Source organism: Vigna angularis, chromosome 9 (assembly GCF_016808095.1).
Source record: "Vigna angularis cultivar LongXiaoDou No.4 chromosome 9, ASM1680809v1, whole genome shotgun sequence".
NCBI lineage: Eukaryota > Viridiplantae > Streptophyta > Magnoliopsida > Fabales > Fabaceae > Vigna > Vigna angularis.
Genome location: NC_068978.1, coordinates 21,956,011 through 21,977,234, shown reverse-complemented (window position 1 = coordinate 21,977,234; position 21,224 = coordinate 21,956,011). Strand labels below are relative to the sequence as shown.

General features: G+C 33.5%; 5 protein-coding genes across 6 annotated transcripts; 4 read left to right on the top strand and 1 right to left on the bottom strand.

Annotated features, from left to right (window-relative positions):
• Positions 1–598: 598 nt before the first annotated feature.
• LOC108346656 (disease resistance protein RUN1-like) lies at positions 599–3,186 on the top strand. Its single transcript, XM_052868723.1, has 4 exons — positions 599–1,119; positions 1,208–2,258; positions 2,411–2,680; positions 2,811–3,186. The coding sequence occupies exons 1-2, from the start codon at positions 599–601 to the stop codon at positions 1,890–1,892; spliced, it is 1,206 nt and encodes a 401-aa protein (XP_052724683.1). The 3' UTR covers positions 1,893–2,258; positions 2,411–2,680; positions 2,811–3,186.
• LOC128193929 (disease resistance protein TAO1-like) lies at positions 2,157–3,092 on the top strand. The gene is made up of 3 exons (XM_052868124.1): positions 2,157–2,258; positions 2,411–2,680; positions 2,811–3,092. Exons 1-3 carry the CDS (start codon positions 2,157–2,159, stop codon positions 3,090–3,092), a joined length of 654 nt encoding a protein of 217 aa, XP_052724084.1.
• Positions 3,187–10,671: 7,485 nt separating the features above from the next.
• LOC108346655 (uncharacterized) lies at positions 10,672–11,745 on the top strand. The gene has a single exon (XM_017585717.1). The coding sequence runs from the start codon at positions 10,672–10,674 to the stop codon at positions 11,743–11,745; it is 1,074 nt and encodes a 357-aa protein (XP_017441206.1).
• Positions 11,746–13,541: 1,796 nt separating this feature from the next.
• LOC108346654 (uncharacterized mitochondrial protein AtMg00810-like) lies at positions 13,542–15,030 on the top strand. Its single transcript, XM_017585716.1, has 2 exons — positions 13,542–13,623; positions 14,099–15,030. The coding sequence occupies exons 1-2, from the start codon at positions 13,542–13,544 to the stop codon at positions 15,028–15,030; spliced, it is 1,014 nt and encodes a 337-aa protein (XP_017441205.1).
• A 1,361-nt stretch (positions 15,031–16,391) lies between these two features.
• On the bottom strand, positions 16,392–20,909 carry LOC108347026 (E3 ubiquitin-protein ligase AIRP2). 2 transcript variants are annotated; one of them, XM_017586128.2, is made up of 5 exons: positions 20,632–20,909; positions 18,209–18,359; positions 18,021–18,087; positions 17,496–17,730; positions 16,392–16,852 (listed from the first exon to the last, which is right to left on the bottom strand). In XM_017586128.2, exons 1-5 carry the CDS (start codon positions 20,694–20,696, stop codon positions 16,648–16,650), a joined length of 723 nt encoding a protein of 240 aa, XP_017441617.1. In that variant the 5' UTR covers positions 20,697–20,909; the 3' UTR covers positions 16,392–16,647. The 2 variants fall into 2 exon arrangements, with proteins under 2 accessions (XP_017441617.1, XP_052724526.1); XM_052868566.1 differs by having other exon boundaries at positions 16,392–16,679.
• Positions 20,910–21,224: the final 315 nt, after the last annotated feature.

Here is a 21,224-nt window from a genome sequence, read left to right as displayed (position 1 = left end):
GCATAAATGCATTGATGGAGAAACATCCTTGTCTTGCAGTCAAGCCTTATGTTTTCTTTGTACAACCTTTTCACTTCTTCTGAGTCGCCTTTCAAAGGTTCTTGGAGTCCTTTCTTCACTATTTCATCAACTTCTTGAAACCCAAGAATAGCTTCCATTTTCACGCACCAATCATCATAACCTTTACTGTCAAATATCGGTAGGTTACTGTGAATTAATCCGGCCATCACTCCTTTCTTCTTGAATCGTGTTCTTGGACATCGCAGAATTTCACCAGATTTCGCAACCTTCAGCTCTGGATACCGCTGTTAGCACTGCTAGATGTTTGTGAGAATGGAGCAGTGATAAGAGAGTGTAGCAGAGAATGTAATGCAGAAAGAGAGAAAAACGAGAGTCATTCTCCTTAAACAAAAGTAAGGTATATATGTATACGAGATACAAGTATGGCTGACTGTCATTTGACAATTAAAGTCATTAGTAGATTTAGTTTTTACATTTAACAATGGGTGAGTGATAACGCAATTCAGGACTACATATAAAACATATTAATCTTTAACATTATCGCTTTATCTTTGAAGAGTGGACTTCAATTCATTCTATGGAGTTTGCATCTTCTTCTTTATCATCATCATCTTCATCCTTCTTAACATCAGAACCCCATTTCATACACGATGTGTTCATCAACTTTGGTGGAGAAGAAATCGGTCGAAGGTTTGTTTCTCATCTCCACTCTATCCTTTTACAATCTCAAGTCAAAACATTGATTAGCCAGGAGAATCTGCATGAGGGAATCAAGCTGGAAGAGCACATGCGAGCAATAGGACACACTAAGATTACGATAATCGTTTTCTCCAAATCATACATTGAATCTACCTGGTGTCTTCTTGAGCTTGAAAAAATCATTGAATGCCACGAAACATTTGGCCAAATAGTTCTGCCCGTATTTTACGAGATTGACCCATCGGATGTACGTCATCAGAAGGATGATTTTGGAAAAGCGTTGGAAGAAGCTGCACACAGAAGCTATTCAGGAGAACAACTGAAACATGCTTTGTCCAAGTGGAGCCGTGTACTCACCACAGCTGCAGGAATGACCGGTTGGGATTTCAGAAATTTCAGGTAAACAAATGAATCCTTCCTACTTTCTTTGGTTTGAGAGTGAAGGTTGTGATTTAATTTTGGTAACACATTATCATTCATCTTGAAGGCACGATGCTGCACTTGTAAAGCGAATTGTTAGGCACGTTAAGACATTACTGGACTATAAAGACTTGTTTATTACCGAATATCCTGTTGGATTAGAGTCCCGCGTGGAAGACGTGATTAAATGTATTGAAAATCAATCCACCAAAGTGTGTATGATAGGAATATTGGGAATGAGAGGGTCGGGTAAAACAACCATAGCCAAAGCCACCTACAATCGAATTTTTCGTGAATTCATTGGTAAGAGTTTTATTGAGAATATTGGTTACGCTTGGGATCCAAAAAATGAGAATGAAAGGTATGTTGCTTTGCAAAAAAGTCTTCTTTCTGATGTCCTAAAATCCAAGTTCGAGGTGGAAAGCGTTGGGATGGGAAGAACTATGATCGAGAATGGATTTTCTCGAAAAAAGTTGCTCATTGTGCTTGATGATGTGAATCACATTGGCCAGTTAGAAAACCTATGCGGGAGTCGTGAATGGTTCGGTCAAGGAACTGTGCTAATCATTACTACTAGAGATTTTCACTTGCTGAATCAATTCAGAGATAATTATGTTTATAAAATGGATCTTTTGAACGAAAATGAGTCACTTGAGCTTTTTAGTTGGCATGCCTTTAGAGAAGCAAAACCAAGAAAAGAATTGAGTTTACCCGCAAGAAACGTCGTTGTTTATTGTGGAGGACTACGCTAGCTCTTCAGTTCCTTGGTTCCTGTTTATGTGATAGAACAATAGAAGTGTGGGAAAGTGTATCGTTGAAACTACAAAGAATTCCCCCGGATGAACTTCTGAGCGTATTAAAAATAAGTTTTGAAGATTTACGTGATACGGAGAGCGTGGCCTCATAAAAGTTTTGAAGATTTACATGCTGATATTGGAATAACAGTTCTCAGAGAGCGTGGCCTCATAAAAGTTGAAAGGAACAACAAACATCAAATGCATCCTTTGTTACAAGAGATGGGAAGAGCAATTATTTTTCAAGAATTCCTAGAGAAGCCAAGGAAAAGGAGTCGATTGTGGTTTCAGGAAGACGTAGTATATGCACTGAAAAAGAATACTGTAAGAACATTCTTTATATGATTATGAAACTTCTTTTGAAAGTGTTTTCTTTTTAAGTGTAATCCATGTGTTGTAAACTGAACATTAACTCTCAATAATCAATAATTACTCAGGGATTTTTAAATTGTTTTTCTTTGCTATACTCATCACAGGGTACAGAAGCTATATTGTCCCTGAAGCTTGATTTCAGCGTTGGAGATTGGTTTGAAGCTCATGCTTTCAAGAAAATGAAGAGACTAAGACTGCTACAACTTGATCATATACAACTTGGTGGAGATTATGGGCACATTTCTAAACAACTGAGATGGATTTGTTGGCGAGGGTTTCCATATAAATGCATTCCAAAGAACTTTCATTTGGAAAATGTAATTGCAATTGATTTCAAGCATAGTCGTCTCCGACTAGTCTGGCAACAACGCGTGGTATTCATTACATGCCCTTTTCTTTTAAAACTAATTGTTTAATTACAATAAAAATAGTATAATTGGTCCGGTTTATAACTATTGCACTTTGTATCTTTCCTAATCTTTTGTCGAAAAACTATGCTTGCAGGTTTTAGAGCAGTTAAAATTCCTTAATCTTAGTCACTCCAAGTTCTTGAGAGAAACACCTGACTTTTCAGGACTACCAAGTCTTGAACAGCTCATTCTAAAAGATTGCCCAACTTTGTGTAAGGTACATCCATCCATTGGTGACCTCTCCAATATACTAGTGATAAATTTGAAGGACTGTACAAGTCTAAGCTATCTCCCAAAAGAGATAGATAAGTTGAGATCTTTAAAAATTCTCATCCTATCTGGTTGTTCGAAGCTTAGGCCATTGGTAAAGATATAATGCAGGTGGAATCCTTTTTAACTATAATTGCTGAGAATAGAACACTCAAACAAGCGTCCTTTTAAATTGTAAGCTCAAAAATTATCAGATATAAATCCCTACGTTGAATTTGAAGGATTGTTGGTAAATATTTGCTTTTATACTCCACTTGTCTTCTTTATTTACTTTATTTTTTTGTTTTAGTTGTTCAATAAAGTTTTTTAGTCAAAATAAATGCTCCCAAACTTCGGGAGAATAATAACAGTAAATTAGTTTGCGAGAATCTCAATTAGCTTTTTTGGTTACTGCAAGTATTATAAGTATATTGAAAATAATAGCGATCACTTTTATTTCAACTCTTATATTCTATCTCTTTCAGAATTTTATTTCCTCTGTTTTGTTTTGCTACCTAATATTATTCTGTAAAACAGCAATTGGTATCATAAGGACTCAATGTTATTCTGCACATTAGAAGGTGAGGAAAGCATCAAGGCCAATTTTTCTTTAATGAATTTGAGTTAGGGACAAACAACCACTTTGATTGAAATATCATGTTTAAATCTTGTTTTGAAAAACTCACCGAGCCTGAAAAATGTTTATATTACCTTCTCACTGAAGAAAAAGATGGAAAAATATTTTTGTGAATTAGAAAGAAATACATCAACCATAAGAATAGAAAAAGTCTAGTCAAAATGACTTGGTGAAAAACTCGACATACCAAAAAGAAAGAATTATCAAATAAAGAGGGAAAAGGACAACAATTTTTTTTGAAATCGTTTAAACAAAAATTAATCCATCAGGAATTATCGACGGATTTTATCGATGAATTTTAAAATTTTAATTACTAACCGACTTATTATCGACGAATTTTACAGATGGAAAAATTTGTCGATAATACATATTTCATTTGCTAATGAATATTTCAAAAGCTAAAATTCGTCTATAACATTAAACCTTAAAATTCGTCATTAATTTAAAATTTCTATTACCGATGAACTTTTTCATTGATAAATCTGTTGATAAAAAGAATGACAAATCTTTCACCCAAATATGGAACGTGTATGAAAAGATGAACCTAAAACGTTCACCTTTTTTCCTTAAGATATCACATGTAGAGGTGCAAAGATTAATTTTAGAGAGGTGCATGAGGTAAAATCCATAAAAAACCCATCTTAATCTTTTTCAATTTAGAAACCACCAAGGGTTTCTTCTCCAATAACTCCGCATAGAAATCCTAGCCAACACTAGAGTCAACCATCATGTGTCCTTATTTGGTTAGAGACCCTCTTGGCGAGCATGATGTTCGATGTTGTTATCAATGACAGAAAAAAAGGAAGGTTGAGATAACTATGACAATTACTGTTAGAGCGGCTATAGCGGAATGATTAGCGTGGAATAACAAACCAAGAGGGTTTTTTAATACGAACATGTGCCTTTTAATTTCTACTCAATTAAACTTACCAAGCAAATAATAATAACAAATAAAGAGAGTAAGGTTGACAGAAATTTGCACAGATGATTTTATCCTGGTTCGGATCTTACCAATCCTACATCTAGTCGCTTATCTCAAATCAAGATAAATAGTTCACTTCTCACAAAACAATTACAAATTACAATCACAAAGAAACAATTTGTAAAAGTTTAGAAACCACCTCTCTTGTTACCCCAAGAGATGAAAGTCACTTCCCCTGTAACTCACAAGGGATGAACACCTCCTCTGAATCTTCATAAAGGAACCTACTCCGAATGCTTCACGAAGGATGATAGGCTTTTAACTCAACAACAACAACAACACTCAATCACACTCATGTGAAAGTTCTCGCTCTATGCCAACATGACAAGTTCTCAAAGCCACAACACAAGGGTTCAGCAAACCCTAGAACACTTATCACCGCACACTGCAGATAAGATTTTTCAAAATACACTTATTTCGTATTTTGTATTTCGTATTTTAGAATGAGAGTCCCAATTTGATTTATAGAGATCTCACTCAAGGATACCTCCAAAAATCCGTTGTCAACTAATTAACGTGTGATAATCAATTATCCAATTATGGTAATTAATTATGCATTTAATGAATGCACAACGGTAAAAAAAACTTGCTTAAAAATTCTCATAATTGCTCATTATAATCAATTATGACAAGTCATAATTGATTGATAATCGATTATTATAAATTGATAATCAATTATCTTGAGTATAAAATGAGGTTTTCTGATTCAAAATAATTTTTAACGAAACCTAAGGCAAACAATACATAGAATCAAATATAAACCACATCCTATACATAAATCTACTAAATTATTAAAGCTTTAATATAAAAACAAGTCTTCATGAAGATCTTCCTGCAATAAGAACACTTGAGACTTGACTTTGAGACATCATCAAAATTTCTACTCTTTAGGTTTATGCTAACAATCTCTCCCTTTTTGATGATGATAAAATATATTTTAATTTAAAACTTTTTGTAACCTGTACTGATAACTCATACATAACTTAAAGAAGAGGGATTAGTAGACAAAAGATAAATATAATTAAGCCTTTAAACATATTTCTCCCCCTTTTTGATCATTATTAAAAAGGCGCTATGTATGATATAAACAAATTTCTCCCCCTTGAATATAAGTCATAAACAAATAAATAACAATTATCATAATTTTTATTAAAGGGAAACAGGAGACATAATTCAAAACATAGAAAATACAATAAATTTAGAAATCATAATAAATAAATAAAAACAGGATAAAGAAATACTCCTCTTTATTGAGTAACTTAAACAAAATTAAATTGTATTTGATTCTTTAAGGAAGAAAGAGAAGTAGTTAAAAAAATTATCAAAATTTTCTTTTCAAGTTAAAAACTCTCCCTTAATTTGACAAACCATACTTTACCAAGTTTTGGTGCACACCCAAAAAAGTTTTCCTTAATTTTGAAATAACCTGAAAAATAGAAAAAAAAAATATTTTGGTACCCAAAAATACTTATTTGTGTCCTTTAAAGTTAGACACAAATTAGTTTATAATTGGAATCCATGCATATATTCCATTTGGAACACCATAATGTTTTATTCTACATTTATTTGATGTATGACCATTTTTCATGCAATAAAAACAAGTAACATCATTTGGGTTCCTATAATTTCTATTTTTATAATTATAATCATAATAATTTTGATTATATTTTGGAACATAGTTGATTTTATTTTTATAATTATGATCATTATAATTATATTTAGGAACATTTTCAATTTTATTACCATAATCATAATCGTAGTAATTATAAATATATTTAGGAACATTTTTATCACCCGTTTTAACATTTGAATTATTTTTACTACTTTCAGGCATGAGTTGTTTCTTGTAATTTATTCATATTTATACAAGATATACATTCATCATTACTAACAAATTTCCCTTTTTCTAAATAAGAAATTTTATTTTTTAAATCTTTATTTTCTTCAAAAATATTTTCAAAATTCAAATTTAAATTTTTATTTTCTTCAAGAATATTTTCAAAAATCAATTTTAATTCTTTGAAATCCTTTTTCAATTTCTTGTGAGCTTTATCTAATTTTTCTGATTCTACTATTAAAGCAGTATAAGTTTCATGCAATTCATCTTCACTAATTTGACTATAATTATCAGAATCGCTAGATGTACTTACTTGGCTTCCAGCATCATCGTCTGTCACTAAACAGATGTTTGCTTCTTCATCAGAATTGCTTAAGTCAGAAATTGTTTCGTTGTCATCGTGCCATGCGATGTAGGCTTTCTTTTTCTTGAAGAACTTCTTTTCTTTTATTTCTTCACCCTTCTTTTGATTTGGGCAGTCGGCTTTTAAATGCCCCCTTTCTCCGCAACCATAGCATCTATAGTTTGAGGAAAATCCTTGATTTTCTCTCTTTTCGTATTTGACTCTTCCTTTGTCTTTTGATTTCATTAACCTGTTAAGCCTTTTTATCATGAGTCTTAAATTTTCTTCATCTTCTGAGTTCTCATGTTCTATTTTGTTGTTGCTCCTTTCTACCTCAGATTTTAAGGCTAGAGTCTTTTTCTTAGTTTTTGCTTTTGCTTCTTCTTCATCTAGTCTTCCAAGGTCAAGCTCATGCTCTCTCAACTTTCTAAATAGTGCCGCCATAGTCATTGTGTCAAGGTTTTGTGACTTAGAAATTACAGTCACTTTTGGTTGCCACGACCTGTTTAAAGATTTTAAAATTTTGATATTAAGCTCATCATTTTCGAAAGACTTACCTAGTCCAATGAGATGATTGATGTTGGCGAAGAGTTTCTGAACGTCTGAGATTGTTTCTCCTTGCTTCATCCTAAACATTTCATATTCTTGGATTAAGGTATTCTTTCTCGCTCTCTTTACGTCATCTGTACCTTCGTGGGTCACTCTCAGCACTTCCCACATCGCTTGAGCGGTCTTACAAACAGAGATCCTGTAAAACTCATCAACGGTTAAAGTAGATGAAATAATGTTTCGAGCTTTCACATCATTTTGAAATCTCTTCTTATCTTCTGTAGTCCATTGAACACGAGGCTTTGGTTCCTGAATATTGTTAGTAGGAACAAAAGGGCCAAAAGCAATAGTTTCCCAAATATCAACATCAATAGACTCAATAAATATTTGCATTCTAACCTTCCAGAATGCATAAATATTTGCATTCTAACCTTCCAAAAGCACCCTCTCCAAATGTTTGATATGATCCTGCCATTTGAATAACTATCAAATCAAGCTCTGATGCCAATTGTTAGAGCGGCGGCGACATAATAATTAACGTGGAATAACAAACCAAGAGGTTTTTAATACGAACATGTGCCTTTTAATTTCTACTCAATTAAACTTACCAAGCAAATAATGATGACAAATAAAGAGAGTAAGGTTGAGAGAAATTTACACAGATGATTTTATCCTGGTTCGGATCTTACCAATCCTACATCCAGTCGCTTATCTCAAATCAAGATAAACAATTCACTACTCAAAAAAGAATTACAAATTACAATCACAAAGAAACAATTTGTAAAAGTTTAGAAACTACCTCTCTTGTTACCCGAAGATATGAAAGTCAGTTCTCCTATAACCCACTAGGGAAGAACACCTCCTCTGAATCTTCACAAAGGATAAACACCTTCTCTAAATGCTTCACGAAGGATGATAGGATTTTAACTCAGCAACAACAACAACACTCAATCACACTCCCTGTGAAAGCTCTCGCTCTATGCCAACATGCCAAGTTCTCAAAGCCACAACACAAGGGTTCAACAAACCCTAGAACACTTATCATCGCACACTGCAGATAATATTTTTCAAAATACACTTATTTCGTATTTTAGAACGAGAGTCCCAATTTGATTTATAGAGATCTCACTCAAGGATACCTCCAAAAATCCGTTGTCAACTAATTAACGTGTGATAATCAATTATCCAATTATGGTAATTAATTATGCATTTAATGAATGCACAACGGTAAAAAAACTTGCTTAAAAATTCTCATAATTGCTCATTATAATCAATTATGGCAAGTCATAATTAATTACTGATAATCGATTATTATAAATTGATAATCAATTATCTTGAGTATAAAATGAGGTTTTATGATTCAAAATAATTTTTAACGCAACCTAAGGCAAACAATACATAGAATCAAATATAAACCACATCCTATACATAAATCTACTAAATTATTAAAGCTTTAATATAAAAACAAGTCTTCATGAAGATCTTCCTGCAATAAGAACACTTGAGACTTGACTTTGAGACATCATCAAAATTTTTGCTCTTTAACTTTATGCTAACAATTACATGATGGACTTGCGCCTTGTTTCGGCATCGTCAAGGACTCAATTTGATTGGGCTTGGAAATGACGCAATCCATACATGAAACTGTTAGAGAACCATCGAACTACAGCCACCGTTTAACATCAGATCTCTACGAGCCACCCAACCACCATTTGCAGCAAGCACCTGAATATGAACCTAACAAATGCGAAAGCATATGCGAGCTTTACAATGACGCCAGTTCACACATAATAGAATGTAGTTAAAGCAGCGTCAATGTTCACCATCAAACTTTCATTGCAGCACCTTGAAGACACAAATCACAAGCCACGTATAATCATCGCAGATCGGACGAACTTGATCTTCCCTTTCCTTTGATACCTTATGAGATTTCATTTTTTATTAGGTTTTACTTGAGGTTTTATCGTTTTAGTTTTGGAATGAAGATGGGATCTCTCCTTTGAGGTGTGGTGCCTTTGCGGAGGTTGTTAAGAAGGATACAGAAAAAAGTTGGAAGGTTAAAAGAATGAAGAAGAAAGAGATAAGAGGAAGAAGGTGAATCGGTTTGTAACATTTACTGACGAATTTTTCCTTTGGTAATTATCGATGGATTTTTCCTTTTGTAATTACCAGTGAATATAAATTTTCGTTGGTAAATATTACAGACCGCATATTTACCGATGAATTTTGGCCTATCGAAAAATCTATCGGAAAAATATCGTGACCAGCAAATTTTTAACATTTTAGAGATTATCCTAGGTTGTAAAGAGGTAAGCAAAAGAATGGAAAGGGGATCAAAATATTGAATAACTTGTTGCATATACATAAGGTGACATAATTTCTTTTTAGTGAGTCTTGCTTGTCTTGAAAAACCAAATTCACTTAACAACCTATGAACTTTGGCGCGGCAGTGTCGAAAAGAGAATTTATTCGAACAAAACCATTTTCAAATACCAAATTTCCACGTTATTGTTTTTTTAAGTTGCCACGTATATAAAAAACTAACAGATCATTCACTTATAGTTAACCTGGACACTGTGCCATTAATGATTTAGATGATTTAGACGCTGTTAGGGAAAATAACTAAATTGAACCATTTTTACAAAAAGAACGAACCACCTTCAACAACTCAAAATAGGATGACCATTTTGAACAAAACTAATTAATAAAAGAACCAAAATAGATTTTAAGCTTAAAGAAGCAATACAATTAGATCCTCAATTACACACTATCATGGAATTATGTTTGCTAAACAAGACCCCAAAATCCACATTATTCAGTGCATGACCGTTGTTTTACTGGAAAGGCAGATTACTCTGGTAAAGCAAATATTACATGAGTTCCATAATCCCTTGCTAAGAGGACAAGCAGGAGTCGCAAGAACCTTAGCCAAAATCACGGCTCAACACAAGGAATGCAAAAAGTTGTGAAAAATTTTATGCAACAATGCCAGATATGTCAGCAGGCAAACCATGAAAACTTACCAGTTGACTGTTACAGCTATTACCAAATAATTAATCATGTTTATTACAATTGTTATGTTTTTGTCTTTTTTCTCCATGTGAACAGTTTTGCACACTTTTTCTTTCCTGAACAGTTTTGCACAGTTTGTTATAACACATGTCTAGTGTGTTAGACATGGATGATTTTCTTCATCCTTACATATACAGGGCTTTGCCTTTCCTGTAATGAGAATGATGGAATCAATGAAACATTCATTCTGAGATGGTATCAGAGCTCTTTCGAGAGTTCTGGTAGCCAAAAATCTATCATATATTTTTGTTCATTTCTTTTTATATCTTTGTTTCTTCTTTTCTCCATGGCTAACCAGAGCCCCACATACGGTGATTATCTCACCAATCCTTCAAATCCTCTATTCCTTCATGCCAACGAATCACCATCACAAGCATTAGTTTCACAACCCCTAAATGGACGAAATTATCATTCATGGGCAAGAGCTATGAAGCTCGCTTTTCTTTCTAAGAACAAGCTCAAGCTTGTAGATGGCAGTATTCCTTCTCCATCACCAACAGATTCATACTATGGAGCGTGGGAGCGATGCAACATCATGGTTCTTGCTTGGATTCATAGATCCATTGATGATTCTATTATACAATCCATTCTTTGGATTGATCAAGCATTAGAGGTTTGGCAAGATCTTCAGGATCGTTTTTCTCAAGCAGATATGTTTAGGGTTTCTGATCTCCAGGAAGAGATTTTTCGCCTCCAACAAGACACCCTCACTGTTAGTCAATATTTCACTCAATTAAAAGGTCTATGGGATGAATTTGAAAATTACAGACATGTTCTCCATTGCAAGTGTTCAATACCCTGCACATCCGAAGCCATCCAAGCTTATAAAAGATATAGAGATCAAGACTATGTTATTTGTTTCCTTAAAGGTTTAGACAAGCAATTTTCACATGTCAGATCCCAGATTATGCTTCTAGATCCCCTTCCTCCAATAAACAAGGTTTTCTCTTTGATTGTTCAACAAGAGAGGCAAATGGCTACTACAGAAATGACTGAGTTATCATTTGATGCGAAAACATTTGTTGTCAACACTAATCAATATATTGGTCTTGGAAGAGGTCTTGCTATTAATCCAAACCAATATTTTGGATATAGTAGAGGTCGTGGGAATAGAGGTAGGGGTTGTGCCACAATTGGAAGAGGCCAAAATTCTTTCAACAAACTCTGCACTTACTGTGGAAAAACCAATCACACAGTGGAAACTTGTTATTTTAAGCATGGTTTTCCTCCTGACTACAAGTCCAGACAAAGCAATGCTAATATGGCCAACTCAAATGAGGATTGTGCCACGGAAAAAGGCCCCTCAACCAAGTTGGGAAATACTACCCCAGATGTTGGTTTTACTCAAGAGCAGTATTAAGGTCTTCTTAATTTGCTTCAAAATCCAATTTATGTAGCTCAAACTCTTCCCATGTTTCCAACCTAGCTCATACCACAGTTTTGCATACCCATTCCTCTCCTTCAGCAAGTATACCCTGTGACCAATGGCTCATTGATACAGAGGCTTCTGATCACATGACTTTTAATCTTGCAAACTTTCTCATTTTTTCTGAAATTTCACCTATTCTTATTATTTTACCTGATGAATCCAAAATTCATGCAAAAATTTCTGGTACTGTGCAACTTTCTCCTCTTTTAACCTTAAGAAATGTCTTAATCATACATGACTTCAAGGTCAATTTAATATCTGCTGCAAAACTTATTACTGAATCCAATTGTTACCTTGTTTTTAACTTTGGCTTTTGCTATATTAAACATACTTTCAACCGAAAGACGATTGGTACAACTAAGCAGCTACAAGGATTGTATGTGTTAATGTCTCAAGTAGTGCTTTCACCAGCCATTAATTCAACTCATTCTCTTTGTTCCTGTAACGCTGTTTCTACCCCTGGACTTTGGCACCTACGACTTGGTCATGTGTCAGATTCAAAATTAAAATTATTGTCTACACAATTTCCTTTGGTAACTTTCCAACATACCTACCCTTGTGATGTATGTCAATTTGCTAGACAAAAGAAGCTTCCTTTTGTTTCTAGTACTAAATCAATACAATCCTTTGATCTTTTACATGTTGATATTTGGGGACCATGTTCTACAACCTCCATTTCAGGATATAAATATTTTTTAACCATCATTGATGATTTTTCTCGGTTTACGTGAGTCAAATTAATGAAACATAAAGGTGAAACCAGGGATCACTTAAAGAATTTTTTTAATTATATAGAGACACAATTTCATGCAAAACTTAAGGTAATTCAAAGTGATAATGGACCAGAATTTTTAATGACAAAATTTTATCTTGCAAAGGGAATTTCCCATCAAACTACATGTGTTGAAACACCTCAACAAAATGGTGTAGCTGAGCGGAAACATCAGCATATCATGAATGTTGTTCGAACATTGATGTTTCAAACTAATTTACCAACATCTATTTGGTCTTATGTTGTCATACACTCGATTCATCTGATTAATCGATTACCTACACCTTTGTTACAAAATCAGTGTCCTTATACTGTTTTTCATAAACAACAACCTAACTTGGGTCATTTAAGAGTTTTTGGTTGTTTGGTTTACTTTACTACTTTAGAACATGGTCGAACCAAATTATCTCCAAGGGCTAGGAAAGCTATTTTTATTAGGTATAAAGAAGGAACTAAAGGATATTTGTTGTATGATATTCAATCCAGACAAATTTTTGTTTCAAGAAATGTGGTCTTTTATGAAAATTCTTTTCCTTTTAAATCAGGGAATGAATCTGACATTACTAGTCCAGCTCTGCCAAAACCAATCTATGATAATATTGCACCTTTGGATATTGATGATCTCACTATTTTTTCAAATCAAGAGAGTGTAGATAATCCTAATTCAGTTACTGCTACAACACCACATCCCATAGTTTCACAACCTTCTAGACACTCCATGAGACAAAGACAACGTCCACACTACTTGAGAGATTATCACTGTTATCTGTCTGCTGCTTCCCATACCAATCTATCATATGGTAACCATTCTTCCTCTGTACATTATCCTTTATCTGCTTTTCTTTCTTATAATAAATGCTCCCCTATTTATAGAAATTTTTGCTACTCTGTATCGTCCTTGATTGAACCAAAAACATTCACTCAAGCTTCTAAAATGGATTATTGAGTGCAAGCCATGAATTATGAGATTAATGCTCTTGAACAGAACCACATTTGGGAGATAGTTGATCTTCCTCCCAATAAAAGGCCCGTGGATTGTAAATGAGTTTATAAGATCAAATTACATGCTAATGGTACCATAGAGAGGCATAAAGCCCGCTTGGTTGCTAAGGGATACACACAACTTTAAGGAGTAGATTATTTTGACACTTTTTCTCCTATTGCCAAACTCACAATAGTGACGGTCATTCTTGCCATAATTGTTGCCAAAAACTGGTTTCTTAAACAATTAGACATTAATAATGCTTTTTTACATGGTGATCTGCATGAAGAAGTTTACATGCACTTACCCCCTGGTATGACAGCTTCTCATCCCAATAAAGTCTGTAAATTAAAAAAAAAAATCATTATATGGGTTGAAACAAGCTAGCCGGCAATGGTATGCCAAGCTCACCACAACTTTATTAGCTTTTAAATTCACACAATCTTTAGCTGACCATTCTCTCTTCATAAAGAAAACAGGGGCATCTTTTACTGCATTATTAATCTATGTTGATGACATAGTTCTTGCAGGCAATGACTCTAATGAAATTGAATCTATTAAGGCACACTTGGATCATGAATTCAGCATTAAAAATCTTGGGAAACTTCGTTACTTTTTAGGTCTTGAAATATCCCGCTCTTTTACTGGGATTGTGGTTAATCAAAGAAAATATGCTCTTGAATTGCTGAAAGAGAATGATATGCTTGCTGCCAAACCTATATCCACTCCTATGGAACCTTCTACCAAATTCATTAGCTCTTCAGGCAATCCTTTATCTGATCCACAACCATATCGCAGATTAGTTGGTCAGTTGATGTACCTTACAACCACCAGACCAGACTTAGCTTTTGTTACTCAACAACTGAGTCAATATGTTTCTCAGCCAATGGATACTCATCATAGTGCTGCCATGAGAGTTCTTCGCTACATTAAAGGTTCTCCTGCTAAAGGTCTTCACTTTCCTGCCAACTCATCTCTAATGCCTTCCAATTTTGCTGATTCTGATTGGGGTAGTTGTATTGAAACCCGAAAATCTGTTACTGGGTATTGTGTCTTTTTGGGCTCTTCCTTAATTTGTTGGAAAACTAAGAAGCAAACAATTGTATCTCGTTCTTCCTCTGAAGCTGAATATAGGGCTCTTGCAGCTTTGAGTTGTGAACTGCAATGGCTTCATTTCTTGCTCACTGATTTGCAAGTTCCTCCCACTGCTCCTATTTCAGTTTTTTGTGATAATCAGTCTGCTATATACCTGGCTCACAATCCAACTTTTCATGAACGGACAAAGCATATAGAGATTGACTGTCATGTCATTTGCAAGAAAATTCAAAGTGGTCTTCTTCATTTGCTGCCCATTTCTTCTTATGCTCAATTGGCTGATATGTTCACTAAGGCTCTTCATCCCAAAGTTTTCACACAATGCATATCCAAGCTTGGACTATTCGATGTACATAGTCCCCCTTGAGGGAGGGTATTACCAAATAATTAATCATGTTTATTACAATTTGTTATGTTTTTGTCTTTTTCCTCCATGTGAACAGTTTTGCACACTTTTTCTTTCCTGAACAGTTTCGTACAATTTGTTATAACACATGTCTAGTTTGTTACACATGGATGATTTTCTTCATCCTTACATATACAGGGCTTTGCCTTTCCTGTAATGAGAATGATGGAATCAATGAAAGATTCATTCTGAGAACAACCACTTCCAATTCCAGTGCAGATTTGGGAAGACTTAGCCATAGATTTTATCACAAACCTTCCACTCTCTAAAGGCTTTATAGTAATCCTGGTGGTGGTTGACATGCTATCGAAGTATGCTCACTTTTTCACTATGAAAAAGGATTATTCTAGCAAGCAAGTGGCAGAGGGGTTCGTTAAGAATATAGTTAAATTGTATGAGTTCCCTAAATTATTGTGTCAGATAGAGACAACGTTTTCACAAATCAATTTTTGGCAGCACATGTTCAAACTCAGTGGAACCACCATTAAACTAACCACTCCATATCACCCTTAGACGGATGGCTAATCTGAGACTCTATATAGATGTGTATCTTAGATGCTTAACTTATGACTCTCCTAAGAAATGGGCAACATTATTACCATGGCAGAATTTTGGTCTAACACAACATACCATAAGAGCAATGGCATGACACCCTTTAAAGCAGTTTATGAAAGAGATCCACCTAAGCGTACCCGGTATATGATTTACCAAACAGATCTTGTGTCAATCCAAGAACGATTGCTCACCAGGGACATCGCATTTAACAATCTAAAACATAATTTACTTAAAGCACAAGGCCACATGAAGAAATATGTAGATCAAAAGAAGAGACAACTAGATTTCAAGATTGGTGACACGATTTTAGTCAAGTTGCAACCTTATAGACAACCCTCACTAGCTTTGAGAAAAGATTACAAACTCAGTCTAAGGTACTTTGAACCCTTTCCCATCATTGAAAGAATTGGCTTGGTTTCTTATAAACTAACTCCAAGTTGAAGGATTTCCATTGGCTAGGGGAACAATATATCAGGCACTAAGGGAGAGAGAAAAAGGACGTTGTTGTAAATCTTATCTTCTCTGCCAATTCTGTTTCCTTTCTGTCCTCGCGATTCTGTTATTTTGCTGTATTGTTTTTTTTTGCTGTAAGCTTGATTCTCAAACTTTCCAACTCTTCTTAATGAATATATCATGATGAGGTATTTCATTATACATTAAATTGCCTATTTTCTTTTGGTGAAATTGGAACACATCACATGGCTGTGGTGAACTAACTCTGATGAACAAACTTAGATGAACAAGCAATCCTTTAATTTAATTTTCAATGGATAATAAGTTATTATTTCACTATGAAGTCAACATGTATTTACATTTGGAATCATTCCTGAACAAACTGACGATCAAATGCAGAATGGAATTTGAAGTAAAAATTATCTATGACTAAAGGAAAATCAGAAGTGCTGAGAATAACACATCAGTACGGGTTCTGGCTCCATGAGAGGCAATTTATCAATGTACATCAGCAACCTAATTAAATTCTTCAGCTGCTCACGCAGATTCAAAGTAATCGGGTAAAAACCATTAGCGCTGAGGATAAGACATTAGCGAAGGATCTGCCACAATCAGAGGCAACTTGTCAACATATGCAAATAGTCTTTTTAGATTTTCCTTGTTGATTGAAGCCAAGTCATTTATTTCATTGCTGTTCAAGTAGATCCAAAGGTCACCAGAATTTACTCTTTGAAGACTATCCCGACAGAAAGGGCAAGATTGAGATCTTGAATGCCTAAAAAGTAACAAAAACTTAATCTTTGAAATGTAAGCAATGTCAGCAAGCAGCACGGTCAAAGAGTTAATCGCATTTCAAAAAGATCATTTAGAATGACTTAAGCGTTATATTTCTTATCACTTAAAAAATCTTATTAGGATGAATCTATTCATACCACCAATAGAATAGACGAGAAATCTTTTCTACTTCTTCACTGATGCTAGATCATTTATTTATATTGTTTCTATACTAAGCCAAATATATATAGAATCAGTCCAGTTCTGTTGTACCCTACAACTACATGTTCTTGGTATCAATCAATATCTATTAAATTGCAATTCAAGATGTTTAAGACCATAAACTGTCGTAATTTCTTTTATTACTATTTACCATTAGAACTTTAAATATTTTCTCCATCAATGACTTTGACTATAGTTAGCTTGTTTAAGAGGGTAGATGTTGTTTTTCTTGACGCTGTTTTGCCTTTTACTTGCTTCTGTAATGTGCCGCTACAATTTCACTTCTTGTATTGTCGTAGCAGTTTTTAATTATATACTACTATTATTTGCCTTCCAAAGAAAAATGACTCAAGTTTGCGAAAGGTTTGGGAAAAAAATGTGGGAACCATATCATAATGTAACAGAAATTACAATGTGCTCACCAGTTCCTGAAGCATTTCATACACAAAGTGTGGTTGCAATTGGGCAAGACAACCTTGTTGTTCATCTCCATGCAAATACCGCATTCTTCTTCTCTCTCAATATCAATTTCAGATAGTTTTCCTTTTCTTACTATATCTTTGTGCATGTACTTTTTAGCAAATAAATCTTTCTGTTTTCTTTCTTCTACATCAGTGACTCCTCTGTGGAGTTGAAGTAAAGAGGGAAAGATCACACCTGTTGTTAAAGAGTATAAGTAAAAACAATTATATCTGGAGTTTGAGCCACTTTTCTAGAGGAAAACAAAACCATCCAAGTGTTTCTTAAAGATATGACATGATTTCAAATTTGACTTTTCTTTTCAGGTTAAAAAGGAGTTTTACTTCCTGGTGAGGGGAAGGGATGACAAAAAGCAGTCAATATTGAATTCAATCCCAAGAACAGACATTGTGTCCATAAGCTAAAGCTAAACCTTAAGGGGACTTTGTGCAACATAGGCTAAAGCTGTCTGACCAACATTCACTTACCATAGAAATCCTTCAGACTGGTTTTTCTCTCATAAATGGACATGGTTGTCTTCCCATCCTCATATACCTGGGACAATTTCATCACTTTATTACATGCTTCAACAAAAAATGGAAGCATTTGTCAAGACTATCATATTTGATTGTGGATTACAAGTTTATTTGAGAAGCATGAGGGGTAGGAATTTTACCTTGTATATGAGAACTCTAAGCAATCCCAAGGCTCCAGCAAGATGACAGTCAGTCCACTGAACCAGAAAAAGAAAGAATTGAGCAGCTGGACTATAAGACAATCTCATCTGTAAGCAGGCTCCATCACTTTCTCTTGGATAATCAGAAGCACTGTGCAGAAACAAGGTTGCACAATGAATAGGTTAAAAACAAATACGTAAAAAATCTATGTTCTAGGAAAAGAGAAATATTATTGAAAAGAGAACATTAGCATCTAACACACCCAATTCATGCCCGAACTTCACACTCAAAACGTATCTCGTTTTGATGAGTCACATGAACAAGTTTCACACATTAGTATTCCTAACAGAAATTGATGTCTTCAACAAGAAAATAGAACTATAATTGAAGTTACAATTGAAAACAGCAACTTAGAGAGCCTATACAAAAGCATACGTAACAGCGTAAGTTCATTTGTTTAGAAAAAGTGAAAGGTAATGTACACTTGAATTTTGTATAGAAAGCAACAACTGGAAAACAATAAAATAATGGAGATGCACTTGAAATCTTAATGGGGGCAATGTATCCTTGAATTTTTGCCAAAAGCACCTACCCCATGCTTAGCAAAAACTTCGGGGCCATGTTTGGAAAGACTAGTTTAGAAACTATGTTTTAAGTTTTTGGCTTATAAGCTAGCTAACAGCTGATCGGTTATAAATTTTGAATTGATAAATATAAAATGACATTATAAATAAATTTTTATTTTTAGAAAAATGTATATTATGATGCAATTGTAATTTTAGACTTGCAAAAATAATTAATTTTTTATTAAACTTTTCAGTATTTTTATTTCGTTTTTTAAAAATTATATATATTTTCCCAATGTGGAGAATCATTTTATTCAAACTAATTGGTATAATAAGTATTAACTAATTTTTTTTATTTAAAAAAATTATTTTAAGTTGAACTACATAAAAATTGAAAAAAATACTACATCAAGTATTAAGCATACAATATTTTAAACTTGACAACATCCTGTTAATATACACGACAATTCCTAAACGATAGAAAAATATATTGAAATATGAAATATAGTAATAAAAAATTTAAATAAATTACAAACTGCTAAGTTATAAATTATAAACTCTTAAGATAAAATACATTAAAATGTTTTACCAAATATTTTTTAATTACTTAAACTAGTTTATAAGCTATTTGGATAATATCTTACTTTACCTTAACACACAATTTCACTGTTAAAGAAAAAAAAATTGAAATGACATATAACACTTAAATGGACGTTTGTGGCCAGTTTTGAATCTCAAAAATGACAAAAGCAGAACATACTTGATAAAGGAGTTGAAATAAATAAAGATATATAAAGCCAACCAAAGGAGCCTCCTTAGTACTTTTTATATACACTATTCAATCATTTCCAAACTTTCCTTTCTTCACCCTTAGTAGGACTCAGTGTGAATTCTTTACAGAATGAACTTTCAAAATTAGTTTAGCATTTGGTTGAAATTTAATTTAAATAATAAAAAACATAAAAGAGTCAATTTAGTCCCGAAATTGCATCTCCGCGTTGTATTAGTTGGTAAAATTGTTAAGAATTTAAACAACAAAACTGAACATCTTATAAAAAAAATTCATAAATTCATTGTTTAACACAGATTTTGATATAGATTAACCTCACTAACGTTGTGTTTATCTGTTAATTCTTTATTAAGAATTTAAGTCACAGTTAGAACACTATTGTTTTATTGTTTTAAAATTTTGAGTATTGTTTTATTATTTTAAAATTTGAGTTGAAGACCACGTAATTCTTCATCTAAATTGTTGTATGCATAACTATCCCTTCTAAAAAGTCACCAAAAACCAATATACTAACGCTAAAAAACCTCTAATATTATTTAGAGTTGGTTTTGTTTAAATATCTCACATTAACTTTTCCTTTTCTATTTTGTTTAAATATCTTAAAAAATGAATTAATTTCAAGAACTTAAATGACATTCTAAACAATTAGCCATCTATCTGATCTGTTTTTTTTTCTAATTTCAAGCATTAAATTCATAATTTACTAAGGAGATACGTAAATGACACGCACACTCGCTATTTTTCAAATTAGAACAAAGCAGAGTCCATACCTACACACCAACAAATTATCTAAAAAAAACTAAAAACAGAAGAAAAAAATATGCACAAATTCCATATCTCACATCCAATTATTCGCAGGTTCACTTCTATTTGTTTTCAATTGGGACGTTATCCCCTAATATTTCCTAAAATAGCTCTAATTTAAGAGAACGCTACAATTACCAACTCAACGGTCCCTAATTTCTGAAACTAATCAAACACCGAAACAGTTCAATTTCACAAACAAAAACAAAATCAAAACCATTAGTAAATATTATTGCAGAGAGTGAAGGATGAAGTGAATTACAGAGTATTGGCAAAGAGAATGTCGGCTTCAAGAGCTTTGAGGGAATCCTTGAAGGACTTTCGCATCTCTGATACGCTATCACTGTTCCCTCTTCTTCTCCTCCTTTCTCACGAGAGAGCAATTAACTCATTCAATGAGAAATAGGACGTGACGACGAAACACCTCCTCAAAAACTTGAACCGGTTCCTCTTAAAAAAGAAGGTCGTAGAAGAAATTAACGGAAGCGAATTTAAGAGGAAGAGAGGGCGGAGCGAGCGAAAGAGGAAAAAGGTTCGAGGGTTTTGGCTTGAAGCACACGTAATCCGTTTATATATATCTCATCTTCACCATTATTTTATTATTATCTGTGATCACCAAATTAAAAATCCTAGATTTCAAGAAGATATGATTAGAGTTCTAATCAAGTTGAATTTTAAGCACGCTATTAATACAGATTATTTCATATTTGTTATGTGCAAAGTTTTTCTTATTTGTTTTACTTATAATTATTATTTATAAAAAATATTAGATTACTCTTAACTTTGTATAAAATAAAATATTGACTGGAAAATTAAACTTAACAAATTTACTTATAAGAAAATAAAGGGTGAACC

What these genes read in the sequence shown, in the direction of transcription:
- LOC108346656 (XM_052868723.1), top strand. Translation starts at nt 599, where the DNA reads ATGGAGTTTGCATCTTCTTCTTTATCATCATCATCTTCATCCTTCTTA. An exon ending in TGGGATTTCAGAAATTTCAG is followed by an intron (nt 1,120 to 1,207) that starts GTAAACAAATGA and finishes TTCATCTTGAAG; the next exon opens with GCACGATGCTGCACTTGTAA.
- LOC128193929 (XM_052868124.1), top strand. Translation starts at nt 2,157, where the DNA reads ATGGGAAGAGCAATTATTTTTCAAGAATTCCTAGAGAAGCCAAGGAAA. An exon ending in ATGCACTGAAAAAGAATACT is followed by an intron (nt 2,259 to 2,410) that starts GTAAGAACATTC and finishes TACTCATCACAG; the next exon opens with GGTACAGAAGCTATATTGTC. An exon ending in TAGTCTGGCAACAACGCGTG is followed by an intron (nt 2,681 to 2,810) that starts GTATTCATTACA and finishes CTATGCTTGCAG; the next exon opens with GTTTTAGAGCAGTTAAAATT.
- LOC108346655 (XM_017585717.1), top strand. Translation starts at nt 10,672, where the DNA reads ATGGCTAACCAGAGCCCCACATACGGTGATTATCTCACCAATCCTTCA.
- LOC108346654 (XM_017585716.1), top strand. Translation starts at nt 13,542, where the DNA reads ATGAATTATGAGATTAATGCTCTTGAACAGAACCACATTTGGGAGATA. An exon ending in CAATAAAAGGCCCGTGGATT is followed by an intron (nt 13,624 to 14,098) that starts GTAAATGAGTTT and finishes TAGTTCTTGCAG; the next exon opens with GCAATGACTCTAATGAAATT.
- LOC108347026 (XM_017586128.2), bottom strand. Translation starts at nt 20,696, where the DNA reads ATGCGAAAGTCCTTCAAGGATTCCCTCAAAGCTCTTGAAGCCGACATT. An exon ending in ATTCTCTTTGCCAATACTCT is followed by an intron (nt 18,360 to 20,631) that starts GTAATTCACTTC and finishes GTTTCTGCACAG; the next exon opens with TGCTTCTGATTATCCAAGAG. An exon ending in TTAGAGTTCTCATATACAAG is followed by an intron (nt 18,088 to 18,208) that starts GTAAAATTCCTA and finishes AAATTGTCCCAG; the next exon opens with GTATATGAGGATGGGAAGAC.